The sequence below is a fragment of the Lepidochelys olivacea genome (assembly GCF_965140295.1).
Source record: "Lepidochelys olivacea isolate rLepOli2 genome assembly, chromosome: 2".
Classification (NCBI taxonomy): domain Eukaryota; kingdom Metazoa; phylum Chordata; order Testudines; family Cheloniidae; genus Lepidochelys; species Lepidochelys olivacea.
Window position 1 is genome coordinate 263,668,138 of NC_140412.1, and position 27,073 is coordinate 263,695,210.

General features: G+C 47.5%; 1 protein-coding gene across 1 annotated transcript in view; it reads right to left on the reverse strand.

The window, feature by feature from the left end:
* Positions 1-27,073, reverse strand: part of WNT3A (Wnt family member 3A) — a gene marked incomplete at its 5' end in the record, with an annotated part of 117,956 nt that overhangs the window by 42,761 nt on the left and 48,122 nt on the right. The window contains one exon of the mRNA XM_084621389.1: positions 10,309-10,550. Within this exon, the coding sequence (XP_084477515.1) occupies positions 10,309-10,550 (242 nt within the window). The remainder of the gene's footprint in view (positions 1-10,308; positions 10,551-27,073) is intronic.

A 27,073-nucleotide genomic window follows, 5' to 3' on the forward strand; every position in this document is an offset into this window, starting at 1 on the left:
CTTGAAGTCTTCAGATCAAGACTGGAGGCCTTTTGGGAAAACTGGCTTTATTGGAGTCAATACGGGAATAACAAGATGAAATTCTATGGCCTGGGTAATACAGGAGGTCAGACTAGAGGATCTAATGGTTCCTTCTGGCCTTAAAATCTATGAACTGATTAAATGAAGAAATATAGGGTTTGGGATCCAGCGCTGTGATATCAGCATAAATGACATGACATTATTATCATTTATTATCACTGCCGGATGAAGCCCTCAAAAGATGGGTTGGCATAATTTCTCTGCCTGCTAAGAAATCTACTGTACCTGTCCAGCAATGCTTGCTGTGAAATCGAGGTCAAGCCAGGATCATCTTTTCACACTTGGGCTTTCAGAACAGGTTGGGGTCCCCAAGGCAGATCACAGTAACTCATTCATTCACATCCTTCCCCTTGCCTTGGCCACCCAAGCGCGGGTTCTTGCAACCTCTGGAAGTCCAAGTCCCTCCCCACTAATAAGGAGACCATCGTACGGCTTCGAAAGAGGCAAGTCTCATGCAGCATTAATCTTCTTGCTGGATATGGGTAATGTTTCCTGGGGTTAAAATCAGAGGAAACTGATCCAGAGGTCACACCATTGGCTTTGGGGCTTGGCTTCTGTCATTTGCACACTAGCAGGAGTGATGGCAAAGAATTCTTTCTGCAGCTCATGATGTTCCATTGGGGTACGGAATGAATTTATGTCTCCAAACCTCCAAGCCTGCCGTTAGGTTCCCATTTGTCCACTGTGAGTTTGATAAATGCTCCAAGAGGGCACATCTGGCCGGTGCAGATGCTTGCCGAGGCAACACACGCGCACACTCAGCAAACACGCACGCACCCAGGCAAACACACAGATGCACAAAAAGGGACACTGTGACTTTCAAAGGTTGCACGAGTGTTAAACTCTAATAAACAAGCTCCGTTCACGAAGGCTGAAAGAATCCAAGGCCTCCTCAACAAAGCATTTAATCCAGTTTGCCACGACCTTTGACATTATTAGGGGTCGCAGTGACCCTAATCCAATCAGATTGATTAACTAAAGCAGAGACCCCCATAAGCTGACCCCCCTCTGTCTTCTCCTATTTAGTCCTGACCAAACAGTGGGAGAGACGTGCCGTATTTACACCACAATGGGCCCGCATTGAGAACCTGTTTCATTACAGGGCGACTTAAACTCCCATTACTCCATCAATGTATCATTCTTCAATAGTTCATTAAAAGCTGCTCCTCCACAATAACTGTTAGCCATTTCTCAGTCCAGCTGGCAGGTTTAGAGCCCCGGCCAGTCTTTCGCAAGGAGGGGTAGGAGGGAGTGAAAGAAGTGGATGGACAAGGGCTCCCTTTTAAAATTTAAACGAACAGGGGGCTTAAATAGTTTGAGGTCATTTACTTTTATTGAAAGAGGGGGGAGGAAACTTTTATTCCGGCTTAATTATGTGCTGAGGTCTCTTAAAGAGACAGGGCCCTAATAAGATTTCTGGGTTTGCTTTTTTTTCTTTTGTCCTTTGTTTTTTTGTCTTTTGTTCATGTTGAATCATGTTTTTTTTGCCCCAAAGCATTTCAAATTGAATTCAAATTCACATTGCTTTGGGAGATTTAAATGAACAACATAGGCTAACACAATTCAGGGATAGTCACCTTATAAATGCATAGATAGACAGATACAATCCTTAATAGAACCATAGGAGTTAGAGATGGAAATTACCTATTAGATTAGTTAGTCCACCCTCTGTTGCCTAGGCAGAATTGTTACAATATATTATCCAGACTGTATCCAGTCTAGTGTTTGCTCCTTGTTAAATCAAAAGATACAACAGATTTCTGGTGGATGAGCCACGCTTCTTAGCTAAACCACTGGGTGTAACCTGTAAGAATAAAGCTGCTTTGATAACTTTAAAGCACATTTCTTGGGCAAATTCAACTTTCAGTTAAGCGATACCCATGTAACATCTAGAGCAATGAATGACCTAGAAACAAATGGATTTCCACAAGTGTCAGGAGTAGGATTTGGGCCCTAAAGATGGTTTTATGATGACAAACACTTTAATAAAGGATTCTCTTCCCACAAAAAATAGAATAAAAGGGTGTAGATGTTATAGTGATTGGTGTTGCACGAATAGGATCGATCTATAGGAGTGGATGGGTGAGTAATGGGGACCACATTAATTTTTCCCTTCCACGCACCAGGATTTGTTTCGCAGGGTAGCTCGCATGCCAAAGAGTTTGGGAGAATCTGGGATGCTTGTTTCCAGTGGTTTGCAGAGAAAGAACCATGCGTTCTACCCATGCTGTGATTCTTTCCCCTGAGCTGCCCATCCATTGGCACTAACAAAGAAAGCACAAGAGACATTAAGACCAGATGGAAGGGAAAACATAGTGTAACTAACAACTTTTTAGTAACACCAGATCTCCCTACCCCTGAGAAGCTTTCCCCAGCCCTGCAGCACGGTTCAGCTAGGCAAACACCACTGCAGGAGCCAGGGGAATGCCAAAAAGGTTCAGCATGAATAGGCATGTAACTGTTCTGATGCCAGGGATGGGCAAACTGAATAGTCCGTTTGTCCAATGGCATGAATGCTGGTGGCTCTTGGACTCTTGAACCCTGCCTGGTTATCACCTGGTGAAGTAGAGCAGAGCGAGAGGCTTCCTGGCCAGTAAATGAGACTCTGATATGTCCAAATGGGAGCAGAGCCCACATCTGAAATCGCCTAGACACCCGTGAACATCAGGCCTCGTTGAGGGTTAGACATGATCCTGAGTATCACTGATGATGTAACTTCCTATAGGCCTGTCTCTGCTACAGAAACAATCATGTTTAAATCATGTATGATTGTAGCTAAGCCATGTTATACCATAGAGGTGTCAAGGGGTGACTGGCCGTTTATGGGGAGATGGAGCCATCCACACCTGTGCCATAATTAATTAGCTGCTTCCCAGCCTGAGGGGGTGGGGCTAAGGAGGATCAGGTGGTAGCTTAATGGGCACCTTGGCCTTATAAAAGAGCTGCGAGAGATCAGTCTAGCACTCAGGCCCACAGGCAGTAAGGCTTGCTCCTGTGGAAGGCTCTGAGCCAGGCTCTGCAGGAGAAGGGTACTCCAGAGCTAGCCCAGAGCAGAGAAAGGTAGCCCAGAAAGGGGCTGGGAATAGGGCCCATAGGGTAGAGAGAAGCCCCACAGAGCAGAAGAAACTTTTTGTTTGTTTGGGACTTTTTATTTTGGAATTCTTGTTCTGTGACGTGGCCAGAGGGTTAAGACATCTCCAGAACAGACTGATGTGTGGCACGCCGAGGAGAGAAACTGAAGCAGGGAGTACCTGTAGTGCTACACTTAGCCAGTAGGGAGTGCTATGGGGCAGCCACACCCCATAACAAGGGTTTTTCCTTGCATGTGTGGACACAAGGAGCTTTTTACCTATCTAAAACGCAAAAGGAATACCTACAGGAAATGGAAGGAGGGGCATGTCACCAAGGAAGCGTACATGGGAATAGCACGAGCGTTTAGGGACAAAATCAGGAAAGCCAAGGCAAAGAATGAGTTACAGCTAGCAAGAAACATTAGAAACAACAGGAAGGGGTTCTTCAAATATGTCAGACAAAAAGGGAAAGATCAAGGAGGGTGTGGGTCCGCTGCTCAGTGGAGAAGGTGAGCTGGGAACGGAAGATAAGGAGGCAGAGCTGCTCAATGCCTACTTTGTTTCAGTCTTCTCACAAAAAATAAGATGTGACCGGATGATTACCGAAGTTACCATAGAGAATAAAGGGGGAGGGATGCAGATCGGGGTAAGTGAAGAACATGTCAGAGATCTTCTGACCAATCAGAATAAATTCAAATCAGCAGGGCTGGATGCTATTCACCTGTGGGAGCTGAAGGAATTAGCTGAAGAAATCTCAGAGCCCCCGGCAATAATATTTACAAACTCATGGATGACAGGAGAGGGGCTGCACAACTGGAGAAGGACTAAGGTGGTGCCCATCTTTAAAAAAGGGGAAAAGGAGGAGCCAGGAAACTAGAGACCAGTCAGCCTGGCTTTGATACCTGGGAAGCTGCTAAAGCAATGTATAAAACATTCAATTTGTGACTACCTGGAGATGAAGGGGTGATCACAGGGCCAGCCCTAGACCAAATGGTACCGCAAGCAAGGAGTGTCTTTGGTGCCCCCCGCCCCCTTTTGTTTCCCATCAGATTTGTTCCTTGCTGCAAACTAGATTGCAACTGAGCTTTTCGCTTCCTACAATGAGCTCCTGAAGGCTTCTTTTGGGGCATCTTTTATTGTCTATGGGGAAAACAAACAGTATGAGGGAGAACAAAAGTCTCTGTTCCGCGGTCTTAGAAAGTCATCCAACATTACATGTGAAGCATGGCAAAAGAAGAACCAGTATTTCTTTTATATTGTTGCACAGATAGAGGTTCAATAGATGTCTCTGGTGTCTCATTAAATATGTCCTTTATTCGTCGCTACTTACACTCTTCAAGTCTTAAAACACAAGTACGCTTTCATAATTACTCAATAAAACAAGGTTCACAATATCGCAGCTGGGCTCTCACTTCACTTCAGTTTGTTCTTATATCTCACTGACTGACTGGTGACACAACACCCCTTATATACCTGCGAGAGTACAGCGGACAACATTCTAGGAGGTTCAAGGAAAATGTAGTTCTCAGAAAGTCTGGAAGGTTCCACGAGATTCTACAAAGGTCCAGAACATTCTAGGAGGTTAGTGAAAAATGAATCCACATACGGAATACCTGAAACATGTTACTTCAAACATTCTATTTTCCCTTTTGTCGCCAACAACAAAAACAACCCCCCAAGCCCGGCACCCCCCAAGCCCGGCACGTCAGGCAGTCGCCTGGATCGCTTGCCCCTAAATCTGGCCCTGGGTAACCACTAACAGCCAGCATGGATTTACCAAGAACAAATCATGCCAAACCAGCTTGATTTCCTTCTTTGACGGGGTAACTGATTTGGCGGATGGGGGTATGTGGTGGACATAATTAAGGCTACGAGTCTGTCACGGAGGTCACGGATTCTGTGACTTTCCGGTGACTTCTGCAACGGCCACTCCGGCAGCTCCTGGGCCAACCACACCGGCGGCGGCTGCAGCAGACTCGGGCTACTGCCTGCCCCCCACCCCAACTCCAGCAGCAGCGGGAGTTTGGGTGCATGTGGGAGGGGGCTCAGAGCTGGGGGTTGGGGTGCAGGAGGAGGTGAGGGCTCTGGGCGGTGCTTACCTTGGAGGTCCCCCCAGAATGTCTCTCCATGGGCTCCTAGCTCTACATGTTGCCTCCAACCACAGGCACCACCCCCGCAGCTCCCATTGGCTGCAATTCCTGGCCAATGGGAGCTGGGGGAGGGACATGTCGCTGCTTCCAGGGAGACCCCCAAGGTAAGCGCCACCCAGAGCCCTCGAGGAGCCAGGTAGGGAGCCTGCCATTCCTGCCAACCTGCCCCCCGCAGCACCAGCGGGGGTCCCGGGCTGCTCCCTCTGAGCATCTGCAGCACCCCCTGGACCGTTCCCCCCGCCCCCCCGAGCACCCACAGCACCCCGGGCTGCCCTCCCCCCCTGCAGGATTTAGTTAGGGGTATATCCTGTCCATGACTTTTACTAAAAATACCCATGACTAAAACATAGCCTTCGACATAATACACCTGAACCTCAGCAAGGCTTTCAATTCAGTCCCACGTGACATTTTGATAAGTCAACTGGAGAAATGCAGGCTCCACAGAACTACCATTAAGGGGATACATACTTGGTTAAAGAACCACAAACAAAGAGTAACTATTAATGGAACGACGTTGGATTGGAGGGAGGTCTCAAGTGCTGTTCCACCAGGATCTGTTCTGGGTCCGGTGTGGTTTAACATCTGTATGAATGACCTGGATGTAGGACTAGAGAGCAGACTGATCACGTTTGCAGATGACACAAAGCAGGGGTGGGGCGGTTGCCAACACTTTCGAACATACAGCCAAAATTCAGCGGGGTCTTGATAGATTGGAGAACTGGGCTAGAGACGACCCAATGAAATTTAACAGACAAACTTAAGGGGCTACTCTCAGGGAAGACAAACCAAATGCACAAGTACAGAATGGGGGGGGAAGCTGGCTTGGCAGCAGCACTGCTGAGAAGGATCTGAGAGTTGTGGTGCATCACAGCCTCGACATGAGTCAGCAATGCGATGCAATGCTGTTGCAAAAAGAGCAAATGCAATTTGAGCTTGCATTACCAAAGGCATAGCCTGCAAGTCAAGGGAAGCGATAGTTCTACCCTACTCGGTGCTGGGTAGGCCTCAGCTGGAGGACTGTGTCCAGTTTTGGTCACCAATATATAGAAAGGTGGAGAGAAACTGGAAAGGAGCCGGAGATGAGTGACAAAGATGATGAAAGGGATGGAATGCAAGCCATACGAGCAAAGGCTGAAGGAACTGGGTCTGTTTAGTTTGGAAAAGAGGAGATTAAGGAGGGACAGGATACCAGTCTTCAGACACTTGAAAGGCTGCCATAAAAAAGATGGAGAAAAGTTCTCTTTTGCCACAGAGGGTAGGACAAGAGGCAGTAGGTTCAAACTACAGCGTAGCAACTTTAGATTAAATCTCAGGAAAAACCTCCTAACCATAAGAACAGCAGGACAATGGAACAGACGCCTCGTTAGGTCGTGGGAGCTCTTTCACTGGAGGCTTTCAAAGGGAGGCTGGAGCCATGTCTTGGGTGGTTTAGACACAACCAATCCTGCATGTTGGCAGCGGGTTAGATTAGATGACCCTTGTGGTCCATGATTCTAAAGCATCCCCCTCCTCACGTTCACCATGAGAGAGGCACCTGTTTTAGACTATGGTTCTATCAGTGTCAAAACATGGTGGCCTTACATGACCGCAGTCCAGCAAGATTTTGACATCACTGAGTCAGAGTCAGACCCTAGCCCTGAATTCGTAATGAGATACCAAAGTGGCAAGTGTGGCATGAATACTGAGCGAGTTTCAGTTAGATTCAGGCCTAGAAAGCGTTTCTTCAGGGAAAATCAAAACATAAAAACAACAACAAAATCCAACCAAAACAGCCCTTCTTCGTAAGAAAGACTGAGATCCAGACCCCCACTGGTGAAAGTGGGAATAGCTCCCATGACTTCAGTTTGGCTTCTGTGACTTCAGTGGAGCAGTGCTGATTTACACCATCCGAGGACCTGGCCCCACTGACCGCAATGGAGCAGTGCTCATTTACACCAGCCGAGGACCTGGCCCCACTGACCGCAATGGGACACTGAAGTTAGCTTCTCGGTTACTTGGCTTTTAAACTGTGAACTCCAGCACTTTTCTTTTCTTTTGGTAGTAGCTCAAGTATGTTCCTCCCCTCAGGGATCTGCACAAGAATGTGGCTGAGCTGTTCTCCTCCCCCCGCCCGCCCCCCCCCCCGCCTCCTGCAATAGGTGAAGCCAAACTGAAGGATGGTTAGATTCTCCCTCGAGGAACAACATTCTTCAGTTATGAAATCGTCCCAGCGTCCTTTTCCTAGCTGAGCCTGGCTACTGCACAACGGCAGGATCCGGGCCCCATCCTGGCACACACACGCCCAATGACTGCAGTGGGCGCTGCAGGTACAGGGCACGGGCTTCCTTCGCGCCAACATATAACCACAGGTATATCAGAAGGTGGCGTGGGGCAGTAGAGCAGCTATGCTGCCCTGTGTCTGGGGTATGTCTACACTGCAGTCAGAGGTGGGCCTGGATCTAGCTTGGATCTAGCTAGCTCCCATAACAATGGCAGCACATGCCTGCCTGGGACCCTGGGTGTTTACTCGGGTGGCTAGCCTATGCTGCCATGCAGGCCCTAGGAGGAAGTTTGGGGCCCTGGTATATCATGTTTCCTGGGGCCCCTCCAATTTCATCCCCATTTCACCCCTTTTTATTGATGTTTTGAGGAGGCCCCCCTGAGCTTGGGCCCTGGTACAATTGTTCCCCCTTTTCACCCTTCTCATGACCCCTGCTGCCATGGCTACGCTGGGATTTTTATTGGAGCTCGCTAGATGAAAGCTAGCTTGGGTTTGTCTACACAGGCTGCAATCACACACCTGACTGCAGTGTAGACATACCCTGAGAGCCGCAGGCATCCCATGTGCCGTTTATGACGGTATCAGGAATTAGGGCGGTCTGGTGTGATGAAGGTACTGGACTAGGATTTAGTAAACCTGAGTTCAGTTCCCAGACTCCTTGAGGGACCTTGGGCAAGTCACTTGGGTCTTGTCCTCACTAGAAAGTTCAACCCCCCGCAGCGTGACTGAAATTAGATCACTATAAAGGTGCTCTCTACCAGCATAGCAATTCCTGTAGGGGAAGGGGCATTACTATTCTGAAACGAGTCATCTTTATAAGTTCATCCACTCTCGGGATTTTGCCAGTATAACTAGTATAAACTAGTATAACTAGTATAACCAGTTTGATAAAAATCATGCCTCCAACCAACATAACTTTACTGGTAAAAAACCATATAGACGAGACCTTAATACATATGTGCCCCAGTTCTCCATCTGTAACCTGGGGATAATAGCACTTCCTTTCACTTTCTTTTCCATGTGGGTGTACAATGCCTACCGCAAGAGTGCCCTGATTTTGGTTGGTGTCTCTAGATAGTAATATATTAATGTAATGTGAGAAGAGCTCTGTGTAAGCTCGAAATCTTGTCTCTTTCACCAACAGAAGATGGCTCAGTATAAGATACTACCTTGTCTCTCTCCAATCAATAATGATACAGGCATTCCTTTCAGTATACTGCTGTGATGTAGTCCGGGAATTTTATAAAGTTCACCACAACAGGATCCAAAGCTCTTCTGAATTACACAGTAGGATAAAAACAATATCCCGCCCCGACACCTGATCGCAAGTGACAGTGGATCCTGGCCTGAGGTGAATTTATGATCTCAACCATATAAACAGACTTTAGAATGGTCTTCCTGAAATGTATCCTAGAGGCTGCCTTGCACTGCTGACACGAGGTCAGCTGACGTTGCTCTGGCTTTCAGACAAGCTAATTTCAGCAGGAGGAGCGTCAGTCCTTTTGGGAACCTGTAACAGTGCCTTTAATTGCACACTGAAAGGATTACTTCCAGGTCTGTGTTGCTGCTATCCTGAAGGCGCAGCCGGCTGTGTCGGATATTCCTAAACAGCACTGGGCAGGGAGTCCAGCTTCATTATCTCCGGGGAGGTCAAATGCAAAGCAAGTTTGCCTTACAGCTGAACTTATTCGTGCTAATCTAAAACTAAGGGCCTGATCGTGTTCCCACTGAAGTCAGTGGGAGCTGGACTGGGCCCTAAAAGCCAGGATGCAAAAGCAGAATAAAACAGTTGCTTTTGCTCCCAAAGAGGCATCTAACATATGGGACAAGGCCCTGATCCAGCTCCCTTTTGAAGTCAATGGAAAGACTTCCAGTGGGAGTTGGATCAGAATCTATTTAGTCAGGCAGGCCCCAGTATTTATCTATCTATCTTTCTATCTAGTGCCCAACACCAAAATCTAGAAACTAAAAGCGCAATTAGCTCTGAAAGGGGAACCCATTAATCCTGATTGCAGTGTATCATTTCCCCTTTACATACAGCCCTTCGGGGGGAGGAGGGGGGGCGGGGGTGTGTGCGTTCAGCCTGCTTGACAGCATGCCAGGCCAAGCCAGTCAGCAATCACTGACAGACCATCTGATGTGGCGTGAAATGACGTTTGGTTGGAATGGAATCCAGAGGTCCAGCTCTACCAATGAAAACAGCTGCTGCATTAACAATCTAAATCTATGGGAGGAGACTAGATGATTCAGGGCCCTGGCAATGCTAGCTCTCTAGGTCACCTGTTCAACACCAGCCCCAGGTGGGCAGTGAGTGAACACTGTTACCACTTGAGGAGTGTTTGGTAGCCTGTCTGAAGGAGTTGGGAGATCTCAGTCCTCTTCCCAGTGAGCCCACTGCTGTTGGCCATCTCATTGGCGAGGCCCAGGGCTGAACGGGTGTTGGGACTGAATTGTCCTCTCTGCTCTAATGATGGCCTCTCTGCATCAGGCCAGAAGCGTACAGGTGGGAGGCTAGGTGGAGAAAGCTTGCACTTTATATGCATGGCACTTTATACCAGCCCAAAAGAAAAGGTCACGACAAATGATACCAACTACTGCTTTGAGCAGGGGGGTGGGACTAGATGACCTCCTGAGGTCTCTTCCAACCCTGACATTCTGTGATTCTATACAAGATGGGTTTCAATGTATATTTGCTGCTAATAGTCCACATGTATCACCCTCGCTTGCCTTATCACTCAGCACTCACCTTTATCTAGCACAGGCCCAAATATGGCCAGGCTGTCATTGACGGTGGTGCAGTTCCATCTCCTCCCACGGAACTGATGTTGGCACTCCTGGATCCCGACCTTGACCCCTTCCGCCACGCTGGGCATGATCTCCACATAGTTCCGACAGAAGCGCAGCTGCTTGGGGACCAGCCCTGGGATGCTGCCGCAGAGGATGGGCTGAGTCCCCAGGGAGGAATACTGGTGACCGATGGCCAAGGACCTGGAAGAGAAAACATAGCAGTTTTCAGGCTGACTCTGCTCCTTGCACGGCTTGTTACCAGTCACAGCTAAGGGGACAGCAACACTTTCAGTTCCTCAGCCCTCTCTGCCCAACAATAAATGTCCCAGCTCCTGATCCCTCCCCACAGAGAATGGAGTCATCTACCTCTTTAAACCTTCCACAATCCCCAACAAAGAACCCCACCATAGCTCCTTCCCTGAACTAGGTCTTGTCTGTATGGCGACACACAGGAAAACTAATCTGAATTATCTTTTAAAGTGGATTAGTTAAATTGTATTAAAGTCCTATGTGGACAAATGTATTCAGAATTAAAGTGATCCAAATTAAGGCCTGGACTACACTAGAAAATAAGGGATGGTTTGCAGAATATCCAGATGTCATAATGACAGGTGCAATCAAAATAGATGGGCAGATAGAAGGATAGATAGACATACAGCTAGTTAAATAGATTTCAATATGCTCTTATGAGTGCTCCTAACAACCACCTAGATTATTACAACCGAAAGGATTTTTAAAGTCAAATTTCCTTTGTACCTTTGATTTAGTTTCTTGGTTTACTTTTTTGCCCTGAACGTGAAACTACGCTGGTCAGTTTCTCTTTCTGTTTAAACACATCTTTGCTACCCGGGTTTTCATTTAGCAGTAGCTTGTTGTGTTTGGGCTGCCTCTGTGGCAGAACAAGTTTGTCTGTTTTTAAAAAAAGGTTATTCGCACTGAAATTGTAAAAAAAAAAAATGACAACAATTATATCGATGCCGAGTGCTGCAAGAAGGCTAGCGTAGAGAGGAAGGAGGGGCCAGAGCTTTGTGCCCTAGTCTAAGAATTGGGAGCCAGAGGCTTCCTATATCCTGTGAGGCAAGTCTCAGTTCTCCATCTGTACAGTGGGGATAATTGCACTGCTCTACCTCCCAGAGGTGTTGTGAGGATAAATGCATTACAGAGTGTGAGGTGTTCAGAGACTGTGGTGATGGGGCCATGTTTCACCTAAGATCAATTCTTTTTTTTAACTAGCATAAAAGGTGAGTTAGAAGGTGTCACAGGCGGGCTGGCCTTTTAAAGGGACGCTTGGCCCAGCCTCACCAATGCCTCCTAGCTGAGGCCTAAGGAGCCCTGGGTCCTTAGAAACGTCACAAGAGCTCAGCAGAGCTGGTGAAGTGCAGGGATCGGGGAGGATTCTGTAGTAGGCCCTGAGTCAGGGCAAGGACCCGGAGGGGCTGAGAGAGGTGAGGAAAAGCTTCTGGGAATTTCAGCCTATGATGGGCATGAGAACTACTTTATTTTGACATTTTTCCCCCAAATTGCCATTTAACCAATAAATTGTGCGCTGAGGCAAGGCCCTGGGACTGATCCTTCCTGCGCTGGGGAGCGAGCCCGGCAATTGACAGAAGGCATTAGCTAACATGTGCTAAACCTTCCATCTGGCTCCAACTCAATCAGCTAGCACATGTTAAAGCCTACATGGCCCTGTGTTAGACTAGAGCATGTGAGCTAACATGTCCCAACAACACATCCCTAAATCCTAGTCAGGACAAACCCTTGGGGACTGATTCATAGCTTCCAAGGCCAGAAGAGACCACTGTGATCACCTCCTCTGGCCTGCTATATAACCACAGGCCACAGACCTCCCCACAAATTACTCCTAGACGGATCCTTTTGAAAACCATCTGATTAGGCTTTAAAAATGTTCAGTGATGGAGGCTCCACCATGACCAGGGATCCTCAGATGTATTTAGGCACCTAACTCCCACTGAAGTGGGCATCAAGTGCTTCAAGACCTTTGAGGTCCTGAAAACCCCCATCCATTATCCACTGAAGTCAATGCGAGCCCTTCCTTTGACTGCAAGGGGCACTGGCTTAGAGGCACTGACTTTCTATTTCCTCGTGGGTGCTTGGCCCCTGCTCCACCCCAGGCTCTGCCCCAGGTTCTGTCCCACCTCTTCCTGCCCCTGCTCCACCCCCACCCCGACTCTTCCCATCCCGTTCTGCCCACTCCCCCAAGCGAGTTCCACCCTCATTGCGCCTCTTCCTGCCCCCACTCCTCCCCCTTCCTCCCAGCACCTCCTGCACGCCACTGAAAAGCTGATCACTGGCCGGTGGGAAGGGCTGGGAGCAGGTGGGGGGGAGCTGATCATCAGGGCCCACTGGCGGGTGGGGGGAGCTGGGGGGTAGGGGGAGGAGCTGATCAGCGTGGCTGCCAGTAGGTGCTGAGCACTCACTATATAAGTCGGAGCTTATGGCTGAAGCCCTAAGGGTCTCATCCAGCTATTACTGAAATCAGTGGCAAAGTTCCCATTGACTTCAATGGTTCAGGGCCAACCCCCGAGGGGCTTTGTCTCATTCCTGTTGAAGTCTTTGGGAGGCTTTCCATGTATTTGAACAGGAGCTACATTAGGTCTGAAGAGCCCAATCCTATCTAGTTAGACTCATGATAATAATAATCCTAGCTAGCTCTTGCCAGCCCCCACATTTTGAACCCACTGGGACTAGTGAGAGTAAGGGACTCGCCATAGGAATAAGAGTTTGCCAGGTCATGCCTTTGATACTGCTGCTGGAAAATCACCTTAGGTACAAATCCTGGTAGAAATAATTCTAAATGAAAATATATTTGCGTTTCACACAGCTCCTTCCTTAATATGTAAAGAAACAGCCATGCCTTTCTCTGGCTATGAGACAGCCACAGAAGGCAGCTTTCTGCAGCTGTGAGCAGCATAACCATGTCCTCCCGGTGTCATTGGCTGCTAAGATGGTGTAATGTAAACTTGGCATTTCATTGGTGAACTGGGTGGTCACTTGACCTCCAGCTGGAGAATTGTGGGGTAGATTCTCTTAACTTTCTGTCCATCATGCACATTTCAGGAACGCTCTGTTAAACTCAGTTATCTTCCTAAATCACTTCAAGACTCCGAAGCACAATTGCTCCAATCACGGCACTTTCCATCGGCCTCTCTCTAGTGTGTCTAATATTTAAACAAAACCACTTGATCTCTGTCTACAAAGTTCACCGGCTTCTGCCATGGAGAAGCCCCAGATTCTTTGTTGTCTTTGGCCATCTGGAGTTAATGATGTGCCGAGCTCAGAAACAAACAAACCAACAAAAAAGTTGGGAAAAGTTTGGATAAACCCCTGAAGTTCAGAAACTTGCTTCAAGGTTACCCAAAGCTTTTGAGGTCTGCTAGCTCCCAACACCCATCCTTCTCATTTTTCCCAGCAACCAGCTCCCTTCTTCTTCCTCCTCAACTCCTTCTTCTTGTCCTGATCCCAAGCAGATCTTCTACATTTTGGCAATGTTGAGAATACAGTGGGTAGGGGAGACATTTTTCAAGTTTGGTGTTTTCTCTTGGTTAGGATGTGTGGCGTTCAGTAAATCCTTCGCTGCCCTCTGGGATCTAGCCAGCCATTTGTCTCCAAATCTCATGCATTTCAGGGCTTCCCAGAACATGTTGCCAACTCCCCTCTTCCCTCTTGTCACTAGAAAAGCACTAAAACTTGAGAGATTTGTAAATGTTGAGCCTCAGAACAGGTTCTGCTCAAATTTGGGGTGGGGAGAAGGGTCAGGTGATTTTTCTTCAAGCTAGTTTGCCCGTCCCCACCCTTAATTTAAGAGAAACCTGGAAAATCCATTCCTGTGAGCAGTCTAAACAAAGACAATACAATGCTATTCTGCATATTCACAACCAACGTTCTTGGTTTAATCTTTAACCTTTACCTACCCTAAAGTGTATAATTCAATCCATAGTTACCATTTTTCTTTGCAATGCACTACCCTCCTTACCCAAATCAACTGAACCTGCTCCTCCAATCAGTCAGTAGTTGACCTAAGTGCCTAATCCCCTTCTCTATCCACCACACCAGACACCATTTTCAGAGCTCTGCTTCTAGGATCAAATTGCTCCAGAAAAAGAGAGTTCTGTCTACGCTACAGAGCTTCTGAGCTGGTCGACACTATAAAGTTAAGTCAACATAGCTACGTTGCTCAGGGGTGTGAAAAAGTCACTCCCCTGAGAGATGTAAGGGCAATCTAAGCCTTGGTGTAGATACTGCTAGATCAATGGAAGAATTCTTCCGTCGACCTAGTTTCCGCCTCTCGGAGAAGTAGATTTACTTCTGCCCCTGGAGTTAGTGTCTACACGACAGCACTGAAGCTGTGCCACTGTAGCATTTCTAATGTAGACGTGCCCTACGCTGGTATAGCTCAACTCATCAGCGGGTCAATGCAGCAACTTTCACCAACTTCCTGCTAGAGCTTTCCAAAGTTCTTGCTACACCAATAACAGCTGGTAGAGGGGAATACATTCTATCACGGCCCGCTTAGCCCATATCGCTATGAACTCTTTGGCTTTTTGCATTGTCTATTTGCCATTCATGACCAAGAGCACCTTCACTGGCTCCAACCATTACTAAGACACCCTCACTGGAAGTCCTTGGAAGCCACCAGCCATTAGCAAAATAGCTGCCTTTATAAAACATTATACAGCCAGGATGAAATTCTCCCCTGTGCAGAAGGCCTATCACAAGGCCAATGCACAACTTACATCCAGCGTAAGCTTTGTTTTGAGAACTGAGCAACACAAGTGACACTAATAATTCTGATTCCTAGACTTAAGTCAATCCCAGTGTAAAGCAAGCACCTAAACTTGCTGGAGCGGCACCTGCTTACATCGGGTGTGAATTTAGCCAACTGTATCTTAATTTGCACTGTATCCTTCTCTTACAGGTACCTCTGTGCTTCTTCCCATGCTGCCATCTTTGCATGGGATCCCTGAAAGAGGTAACCTGCCTCTCCTCCTTCAGATCTCTCCTCATGACCCACTTACCTTCCCAAATGCAGACCCCCCTACTCCTCTCTCTTCCTAATGTTCTCTCTCCTTCTGCCATGTCTATCTTAGGGCCCAATCATATTCCCTTGATTCACACAAATACGGGATCCTCTTTGCTTGGGTCTGACCCCTCCTGTCTGGCAGAGGGCAGCTTAGGGGAGGAGTGGCCAGACTAAGAAGTTGCACATCATTCCTCTACCCCCAAAAGAGCCCTGTGAAAATCACGGCACAAAGGTAACACAAGGAGCATTTGGGGAGGAGGAGGGCCAGCTGTGAAAGTCCTGGTAGCGAGGATCCCAGCCTGAGAGGGAAAAGGGGAATGAGGAGCTGATGTGGAAGCTCACATGACCTCCTCTCAGATAGCCATAGCCTCCTATAGATGCCTCAGGACCTGTGGAGATCTCAGGGAAGCCATAGGGTTTGTGGGCCAGACCCAAGGTGAGAGAACCATTCAGGATGCACTTTGAGAGAAGAACTCTATGGAGATTTCCTCCTTTTCAGTTCTCTCCCCATTTCCCATGGAAAAGGGGACAACCAGGTCCTTATGTTGTAAGATCATCCAGGGCAAGGACTTTTCATGTCGCCTTAGTCAGTAAAGCACCATACACCGTGACAACTGTCAACACCTTTCCCTGGTACCAAAGCAGCAAACTACCAGTAGTTAACAGGGACACCTAATTCCATTATGCAGCATTTAAACAGCACCGTTTCCAGTGCCATACTCCTAGCAAAGGGGAGCCTCTAAAGGTTGGGAGGGTCAGCTGAGGCAAGCATCTCAGCACGCAGACATTCGAAGACTGAAACGGATATTTACCAGCATAAGGATGCTCTTGGGAAAAACAGAGCCATGGGAAAAGAACAGCCCTGTGAAGTCTCCATGGATGGAACCTCCATGAATGGAAGACAACAATGGCCGGTCTGTGTGCAGTGGACTCATGGGACTGAAGCCAGAGTTTGTCTCTTTCCTTGCCCCATTCCCTCCAATAAAAAAGTGTTGATTCCTAGTCTCCATGAAAGAATGTACCCACTGTTCTGGCTTCAGGAAACTCAAATGCCATGGTGATGGATCCCCCCACCCCCCTACAAAAACACACACAGGCAGATAGCTAGACAGACGGATGGAGCCATTTGGAAAATGCCAATTATTTTTACAGGAATTTTTGAATTTAAAAATATATATATACTTTCTGTGAATTTTTTTTCTCTTTTCTGACAAAAAATAAAAACCGATAAATGCTTGAAAACTGGTTTTGGGCAAAAAATAATTATCCCCCCATTTTTTTAAAATGGAAAATGCAGGTTGCTGAGGGGACGGGACAGATTTCTTTGCTATTTTTCCATTTTAAAAAAAGACAAATTGGGTCAAAATGAACATTTTCCATAGAAATTTTGGTTAAAAAGCGTTATTTTGGCCACCAAAAAAAAAAAAAAAGTTTTGATAAAAAAATAACAGCTCTTGGAGATCGTGTGGCTGCCAGATACATGTGAAATATTGAATATTCCATTAAGATCAATTTGGGTTTTTCAGTTCTACATCCTGTGCCCAATAAATCAAAATAAAATACAATCCTTGTTTTTCAAATCATCATAGAATCATGGAATCATAAAAATGCAGGCCTGGAAGGGACCTCAAGAGGTCACCGAGTGCATCTCCCCATGCTGAGGTAGGATTAATTAGACCTAGACCATCCTTGACAGGTGTTTGTCTGACATGTTTTTAAAAAACCTCCATTAATGGGGATTCCACAACCTCCCCAGGTAACCGGTTCCAGTGCTTAAATAGCCTTACAGTTAGAATTTTTTCCCTAATATCTAAGCTAAATCTCCCTTGCTGCAAAGTAAGCCAATTACGTCTTGTCCTATTCTGAGTGGACACAGAGAACAATTGATCGCTGTCCTCTTTATAGCAACCTTTTACATATTTGAAGTCAGTCATTATGTCCCCCCTCAGCCTTCTCCTCTCTAGACTAAATCTGCCCGATCCTTTCATCCTTACTTCATAGCTCAGGTTTTCTGAACCTCTTTTCATTTTTGCTGCGCACCTCTGGACCCATTTGAGTTTGTCCACACCTTTCTTAAGTTGTGGTGCCCAAAACAGGACACAGCACTGCAGCTTAGGCCTCCTCAGTGCCAAGCAGAGCAGGACAGTTACTTCCCAAGTCTTACATACGACTCTCCTGTTAATATGTCCCAGAATTGCATTTGCCTTTTGTGCAACTGCATCACTTTGCTGATACACCTCCTTCCACTCGAAGGGCGAGGTGTATTTCTTTGACTTGTACCTTTTTAAATAATTCAGACAAATGCAGGTCCTAGTTCTAATGCTCTCAGAAGTTCTGAGGAAATTCACAATAGACTAAGGCGATTTCCGATACCTGATCTTTACTCTCATAAAATAGCCCTGAGCATGGATGGCTGGTGAACTGGCCATTGGGGAAGGCTAGTCCCCAGCCCCTCCCCTTCTGCCCAAGACCCAATCCCTCCCCATCCTTCTGCCCCCCTCCCCTGCAGGCACCCAGGGAACCCCTACCGCAGCCACCGGCCCCCCAGCCCCAGAGCACCGGGTAGCTGGGCGTGTAGCTTGGCCCCAGTGCCCCCAGCCCCAGAGCACAGGTCGGCTGGGCGGTGTGGTCCCAGATCCCCCGGCACCAGGCAGGCAGTGGCGTTGCCCCGACCCCAGCCCTGGGCCTTGCAAGCACCAGTGCCAGAGGCCCCAGCCATCCCGAGTCCCGGCAGCAGGCTGGCCCACCCCAGCCCCAGCCACCTTGGGCCACAGAAGAGCGGGAACTGCAGGAAGTGGTCTGGGGACAGAGCATGGGCGAGGCCACACCAGGCTGTTTGGGGAGGCTCAGCCTCCCCCAGCCTATGATACCCACCACCCATGGGCCTGAAGTGATATGATTAAGTTACTGACTTATATATAGATAGGGCCCTACCAAATTCACCGCCATGAAAAACGCGTCGCAGGTTGTGAAATCTGGTCTCCCACTGTGAAATCTGGTCTTTTGTGTGCTTTTACCCTATACTATACAGGTTTCCCGGGGGAGACCGGCATTTCTCAAATTGGGGGTCCTGACCCAAAGGGTCGCAAGGTTATTTTAGAGGGGTCGCAGTATTGCCATCCTTACTTCTGCACTGCCTTCAGAGCTGGGCAGCCGAAGAACAGTGGCTGTTGGCCGGGCACCCAGCTCTGAAGGCAGCACCCCTTCAGCAGCGGCATAGAAATAGGGGTGGCAATACCAGACCATGGTGGTGGCGGCTGGCGGTGGCTCTGCCGTCAGAGCTGGGCTCCCGGCCACCAGCTGCTGCTCTCCAGCTTCCCAGCTCTGAAGGCAGCGCTGCTGCCAGCAGCATCGCAGAAGGAAGTGTAGCAGGGCCACGACCCCACCCTCCCCGCACACAATAGCCTTGTGACACCCGCACGTCTCCTTTTAGGGTCAGGACCCGCTACAATTACAACACCATAACATTTCAGGTTTAAATAGCTGAAATCATTAAATTTACGATTTTTAAACTCCTATGACCATGCAATTGACCAAAATGGACCCTGAGTTTGGTAGGGCCCTATATATAGACACATACAAGTACGTACCATGGGCGCTTTAACAGGTGGGGCCAGGGGGCCATCGCTCCATCACTTTCTACTGGCCATCAGGACGAGTGACAGGGGGAGGGGGCAGAGAGGAGTGAGCAAGGGGCAGAGTCGTGGGGCAAGAGGCGGTGTGGGGGCCCAGGGAAAGGGGCAGTGCATGGGCGGGGACTTGGGGAGAAGAGGCGGTGCAGGGGCAGAGGCGCGGGGGGGAAAGGGTGGTGAGGGGGCAGGGCACCGGTGGCCCCTCCACTTTTAGGAAGCTGCCACTGCTCCTGGTGTGTACATAGTACCATGTACGGGTCTGATTGTACAAAGACTTATACATGCAGGTAACTTCAGTTCCACAAGTACTTTCGTCACCCCTTCCCTGCTCCAACAACAACATGTATGTAGTGCCTTTCAACAGAGGATCCCTGCGTGCTTTCAGCAAAGGAGACATAGGAAACACTTCACTGACCACAGAAATACAGCTACCTCTGGTGTGGAATGCGGCAGCTATTTAACAGTGCACAACAACAGAACCCAACAGTTTGGATCCGGAAGTGGAGAATACCATACTCCGCAGAAAGTTCAGGTGGACTGGAAGGAGGTAGAATGAATGATCTAAACTGAGATTTGGCCAGGAGAATTCATTCCAACAGGAACTAAAGACCATCACAAAGCTCACCACCTCCCACTCCAAGTGCAAGGTGCATTGGACTGCACCTTCTCTAGTATAAACATATAGCAAATGTGTGTGTGTGCATTCTAAAAGAAATGTCCAAAACAAAACAATCCACTGCTCACAGTTTTCCCACGGGGAGAGGATGAGAAAACAAACGTGAGGAAAGTTAGTCGCATTGCTTAATGAATGACTGGAAGATGCTCAGATCCTATGGTGTTGAGCACAATGTAAGACCACAATAGAATAGGACACTAGAATTAACAGCCCAGCTTCTTGCAAAAAGTGCCCGGAGCTCTTTAATTACCATAGGCAATTAGGTCTTCTCTTTTACATATGAACTGAAAGACAGCCGCTTAGTGACCCCTCAAGCCACACCAAGGACAATTACAATGGCATCACCTGTACAACATTCTACCTTGTCCTGGTCTTCCCCCTCACTTCTGAGGCTGGGAACTTCTGCTTGTCTTGCGAGAGCTGCTAACCCCACAGCACAAGGCATTATAGCTGCATTCTCCTTAATGTTTCAATCTGCCACCTACCCCGCAGTTTATGAGAGCTGTAAATCTCATGGTTATAATGAACTCACATAATGACAGGTTTCAGAGTAGCAGCCGTGTTAGTCTGTATTGGCAAAAAGATCAGGAGGACTTGTGGCACCTTAGAGACGAACAAATTTCTTTGAGCATAAGCTTTCGTGAGCTACAGCTCACCTGCATCTGATGAAGTGGGTTTTAGCCCAGGAAAGCTTATGCTCAAATCAACTGGTTAGTCTCTAAGGTGCCACAAGTCCTCCTGTTCTTTTCACACAATGATATTGCTGATGAATACAGTTACCTGGGATGAATAAACTATGGGCACAACTGTTATCTGCAGCTGAAAGCAGTGTTCATGTGAACATTTTTGCTGCTGTGCTTCATGCCATTTCGTGACCGACAAATATCTTTTATTCGCGGTGTGTAGAAAATATGTCTTTCTGGGGGCTTGCAGTGAAAAGGCCACACCTGGCTCATTGGACAACACCCCCATCTATGCTCAGAAAATTCCCACGCCCTGGCACCATTTTGTATGTAAATGAGGCAGATTTTCTGATTCATTCGTGACAAAATGTGGGAACCCCCCCTCCCCAAAACAAACACATATTGGGTACAATTGAAAAACACTTAAGTGATTTAGGCACTTAGGGCCAGACCTTTAAAGGTATTTAGATGCCTATCACTGAAATCAATGGGAGTTAGGCATCTAAATGTCATTAAAAATTTGGCCTTTAGGAGCCTAAATCTCCTGGAAAGTCAGTGAGATTTAGACTCCTCAGAGCCAGATCCTCAAAGGTATTTAGGTGTCTAATTCTCATTGATTTAAACAAGAGTTAGGCATGTCAGACCTTTGAGGATTTGGGCCTTGCATTCCTGAGACACTTGAAAAATGTGTCTCCTAAATCAGCAAAATTTGGCTCCTAAATCACTTAGACAGTTTTACCCCTAAGGCAACTAAGTGGCTAAGTCACTGTTGAAATGAGATCTATAGATGAAACACACTATGTAAGACCTAGGCATTACAGTGATGATGATGACGATGAAAATTGTATCCAATTTCCTCATAGTTCTGCACTAAGCCATGTATATTTCACACTCACTCCATCGCAGATGGCTTTTTAAAGCTACGTTTTGCACACCCAGAACGCACACTCGCTAATGTCAGAAAGCTAATTCTTTGGAATTAACTGAGTCATCAGGCTTAGGAAATGTGTGAACTCACGCTACAGTGTTCTCCCAGAAAAATAACAAATTGATTTCATTCTTACAGGCTACGGCATGCTATATAATTGAAGACATTGCCTTGTCAACTCAGACCGGTCTGACCGACTTGAGACATTGCTTACAGCCATTTACAAAGCCATAAAATTTCCTCCTCTTTGTTTTCCCCCCATTTTGCGCTCTCTCTTTCCCGGATGAATCCCTACGAAAGACTTAAGTCATAAAATACTGCTATGGAAAACTAAGGGAGAGGCCTTGATTAAGGAAAGCATCCCAATTCTAGAGAGCAGTCAAGCACTTGCTTAATTTTAATATTTGAAAGGACTTAAGGACCCTCTTAAAACTGAGCCCATGTTTAATTGCTTTGCTGAATCAGGGCCTATATGAGGAACATAGTGTGTGTTAAGGGGTTGTGTGTTTTTCTAATTATTGATATTGAGCTAAAGAGTATAAATTGAAGCCCTGGAGGCTGGCTTCCTCTTTATATCTACAGAAGAGTATTGATGATTTCGCCCACCCCTGCACTGCTCCTGAACCATGACTTAGAAGGACCGCCACCACAGCTGGCATGAGAATGGGCTCTCCAGGGTCATTTAACCCTTGGCCTCTCTGCTGAGGCTGCCAGTCTACAAGTCAATTTGACTACTTTGCCCCAAACCATCTCTGTGCTTTTTTCCACACTACCCCTATATTTGGGCTCAGAGATGACCCGTGCCTGCCAATAGTGTGGGGGGCAGAGTGAGGGCAGCTGGCTTCAGCAGCTTTAGTGAGCATGCACAGTACAAGCCAAGCAGCAGATCTTGCGGGGGACGTGACCCCGTGTCGCCTCTACATGGACTTTGATAAGTTTATAGGCAACAATGCACCTGTCACTAATAACAGGTTCTTTACTCAGGAGGCTACATGTGAAATTTTTTACTGAATCTGAGACTGGTGGAGCACACATAGAGACTTTATAGGGTTATTTCCTACAGACACGCGTAATTAAAATAATAGACAAATGTAACAAAACAAGGAAAATACAACAATACGTCCCCTCTACATTGTGCATACGCACGACTCGACCCTTAGAAGTGAAGATGGAAAGAAAAGTAAGTGGAGACCATCATGAATGGAGATGACATTTGAGCTGCCAACCACTTGTGATCCCAGCTGAAGGTTGGCCATACACCCTTTTTTATACCTTCTTTTCCCCAACACCCACACATAGAATCATAGAATATCAGAGTTGGAAGGGACCTCTGGAGGTCATCTAGTCCAACCCCCTGCCCAGAGCAGGACCAATCACCAACTAAATCATCCCAGCCAGGGCTTTGTCAAGCCTGACCTTAAAAACTTCTAAGGAAGGGGATTCTACCACCTCCCTAGGTAACGCATTTGGTGACCATATTTACACCGGTTTCTAGCCACCAGTCCAGGCATAGCTGTCTGGGAAACCATGACTGGAGTTCCGATTGTTGCATCAATGCATGGGTCAATATTTGCAACAGGCTCACGTGGCTACCTCGTGATTTCACATACTAAAAATTCCCTCCCGCCCCCCCACAAAAATCCATTCTTTCGTGGTTCTACACTATATTTGTTTATCACAAGCTACATATGGACAGGTTTCAGTCTTATAACCCTAGGTCACTTACTTATGCTAACTTATGTGTTACTTCGTGCTAATTAACATATAACTACTAGGCTTCAGCTCATTGCCAAGCCCACCTTAACGTTACTGTGTATACTGGACATTGCATTGCAGCTCTGTTGGCTTCCCTCACAACTATTACAAGCAGTTTATCAAATAATATGTAAATTAAACTCATAGCGTCTCCAGAATCAGGACGTGAGTCATAGGTCAACAGGATCCTTTCCTAGCCCTGCTCTAACGAGTCATCACCCCTCTTTCCATTCAACCCACTGCTAAAGTCTCAGGCCCTGATTCTTGTTTACACAATATTGACACTGCAGTCCTGGGGGCAGAGGAGGGGGAAATGTTGCAACACAGACAGATGGACCTGAGCTAGCTTTAATCTAGCCAGCTCAGGCAGCAGTAGAAGTGAAGCTGTGGCAGCATGAGCTAGAGAAACCTACCTGGCACCTTGGGTAGTTATTCAAGCTGCCACAGCTTCACTGCTGTTGACACCCATGTTCGCGAGATGAAAGCTAGCTCAGGTGTGTCTACAGTAGCTGCAATCACACCTCCGATGGCAGCGTAGATGTATCCTAAGCCTACTTTACACAGCTCTGGCAGGATAAAGGGTCTATACGCATAAGTTAGATCGACATCCCTGAGCGGCAGAGCTGTACCAGCCAACCTCCCAGGGTCAATGCAGCTAGGACAGATGAATGCTTCTGTCACCCACAGCTACTGTTATTTGGGGAGGTGGTGTTCCTACAGCTATGAAAAACCCCCTTCTGCTGGTGTTGGCGGTGCCTACGCTACGGGGTTATGCAGCACAGCTGCAATGGTATAGCCATGCTGATAGAGTCACTCTACTATAGATGTACTCTGGATTCAAAGGGGGCAGATCAGAGGGCTTTGATTTGGGGGTTGCTCTGCTCTGGAGATTCTGGAGGCCAGCCAGCTAGGTGCTGCACAAACATAGTCAATGCCAGTTCTTGCCCCCCAAAACATCCAGTTCATGCGTTTGTCCCATATTCTTTTTGTCCTCCCTGCAAAGTAGGATGAGAGTGTTTTGGGTCTGCCTTTTGCCCACAGCCTGGGTTTGCTCTGGGGAAGAGCTGTGTTGGCTGTGATTTCACAGCTGCTCTGGCCAAGGAGAAGATGGGTCCTCTCATTTGTGTCACGGTGATGGCATATATCTCACAGACAAGGGTTCTTAAACTTTTCCACAGGGTGGGCTATGTCTTAATGGAGATATTTTCTGTGGACACTTCCCTTCCTACTCACAATAGCCCGGGCCACCTCTCTTACCCTTTGTGATCATATAACAGTCCTATGGCAATGGAATCACTTGCTAATGTGGGAAAGTTACATTACAGCTGGTCGGGGAATTGGGGATTTTCCTTGCAACCCCCCGCAAACCTGCCCAAAACAAATACAAAAATTAGTTTTCTGGGAGGTTTTATGATACTCAAAAATGTCTTTCACAAAAATGAAAATTTGAGGGGTAAAATTTCCATTATCCCAAGCAACTAGTTTCTGCTAGGAAAAAACCCTCAGTCATAGAATCATAGAAATATAGGCCTGGAAGGGACCTTCATAGGTCATCTAGTCCAGTTCCCGGCCTCATGGCAAGACTAAGTATTATCTAGACCACCCTTGACAGGTGTTTGTCTAACCTGCTCTTAAAAACCTCCAAAGATGAAGATTCCACAACCTCCCTAGATCATTTGGTCCAGTGCTTAACTACCCTGACAGTCAGGACATTTTTCCAAATGTCCAACCTAAACCTCTCCTGCTGCAATTTAAGCCCATTGCTTCTTGTCCTGTCCTCAGTGGATAAAGAGAAAAATGTATCACCCTTCCTCTTTATAATAACCTTAGGTACCTGAAGGCTGTTATGTCCCCCCTCAATCTTCTTTTCTCCATCTTAAACTATCCCAATTTTTCTAATCTTTCCTCAGAGGTCATGTTTTTTAGACCTTTCATCACTTTTGTCACTCTCCTCTGGACTTTCTCCAATTTGTCCTCATCTTTCTCAAAATGTGGTGTCCAGAACTGGACACAGTACTCCAGTTGAGGCCTGGGTGATTTGACAATGTTCAGCCAGCTTTGAGTAACATTAGGAAAGTATTGAATGTGTTTGCAGGCTGTCTATGAATGCAATTTAGTAGCTGGAAATAAGGAGGCAGTGCCATGTGACAAGCCAACTCTCCACAGGCCACTAGCAAATACTCTGCATATAACCAGGGCATCTATGGACCACAGGATGGATTAGTGGGCAGAGTGCAGAAAAAGTGGTCAAAACTGCATGATAAATACTATTTGTCACGTGGCTCTGCTGTGGTTATATAGCTATAGATAGGTGTAAAGCTACTTTGCGAGGGGTCCTTTGAGATGAAAGTTTTTATTCAATGGCATGTAGGAAGAAGAGGGGAAATTAAATTCACTTCCCAGAATGAGGCCACCGCTGTTGAGGGAAGCACGATAAATCTTAGTGGAACTGGCAACTCAGATGGAACATTGAGGCACCCAATGGCCTCTGATCAGGCAAGGAAATTTCAGGCACGGTCAGCTAACTGGCTACCTCCATTTAGGTTAAACGTCCCAACGTCCTATGTCCATTTAGTTGCAAACCCCTTCTCATGTTGCGGAATATACCAGCTACTGTTCCAACTGATCTCAGTGGAACATTGCTGGATGGTGTGAAGCGTGGCAGGGGACGAGCCGGCGAAGGGCTAAAGGGGGCTTTCATCAGTGTGTATACTGCAGGCTGATGTCTCTGGAGTGGTTGGAGATTGTCTCTTGCCCACCCGTAGCCCTGGCACAAATGACTTCACACCCAGTGACTCAGAAGCGCAGTTGCTTGGCATTCCTCAGCACGGCCTCACCCGATAGTTTTATGGGGATCTGGTAAACCCTAATCCCAATGACAATGACAGCCAGTGAGTCAGTCCTCACGCAGTCATTGGGTGCTGGTGAGACGGGGGAAGACGGCTGGCATAGAATCATAGAATATCAGGGTTGGAAGGGACCTCCAGAGGTCATCTAGTCCAACCCCCTGCTCAAAGCAGGACCAATCCCCAATTTCTGCCCCAGATCCCTAAATGGTCCCCTCAAGGATTGAGCTCACAACCCTGGGTTTAGCAGGCCAATGCTCAAACCACTGAGCTATCCCTCCTCCCCCCAAGGCATGAGAGAGGAAGAGTGTGGGAGGGAGCTGAGGAAGGCAAGAATTAGGAGAAAACAGGGGAGGGGATCGGGCACTGTGTGCAGGGACTGGGAGAACCAATCCAAATGTCTGAACTGGAAACAGGAGGGTGAACATGGAGACGGGGAGGGCAAAGGAAGTCATGTCTAATGGGGACAGGAAGCCGTTCGGAACAAGAAGCAGCCAGCAGAGGGGACTTGTATGGGGCTGCATCAAATCGGAGCCGCGCCCACAGAGCTTTTCCTACAGCATCTTAGAGTTAATGATTTCTTTCCTCAAGCAGCTGTGGGAAGGCAGGCAGCCTGCCAGATAGCAATCGATTAGCAGATGGCTGTTCACTATCAGGCAGCGATACCAGCTTGGACACGCAGAGGGGAAGCAGCCAAGAGATCTGTAAAGCAATCCCAGCCTTCTGCTGGGAGCTCCTGTGCCAAGGTATCTCTTGTGTTTACTTTAAAACCCTCCTCCTGCTAATACTAATAATAACAACAAAGCTCCAGGGTCAACGGGTTTGACAGATGGATTTTTCCTAGCGTGGGTTTCTTCTTGTCACCTGCAGAACTGATGTGCTTGCGGGATTATGCAAGGTTAATAATCATTCAGCTTCTCAGGAGGCCTGACCCATGACAACGGCCTATGGGAGGGCAGCGTCCCTGGGGGGAACTGAAGCATACTCCAGATCTCAGGTGGGGACACTGCTTGGCTGTGCATGCTAGCCCCACCCACTTCTGCTTGGGGCACGCCCCCCCACCCTGCCCCTGACGTGGAGGATTCCGCCTTGATGATGAAATCCACAGGTGCCCCTTTAAGGGGGAGTTAAGGATCAGGCTCCTAAACTTTGGGCTTGTTTAC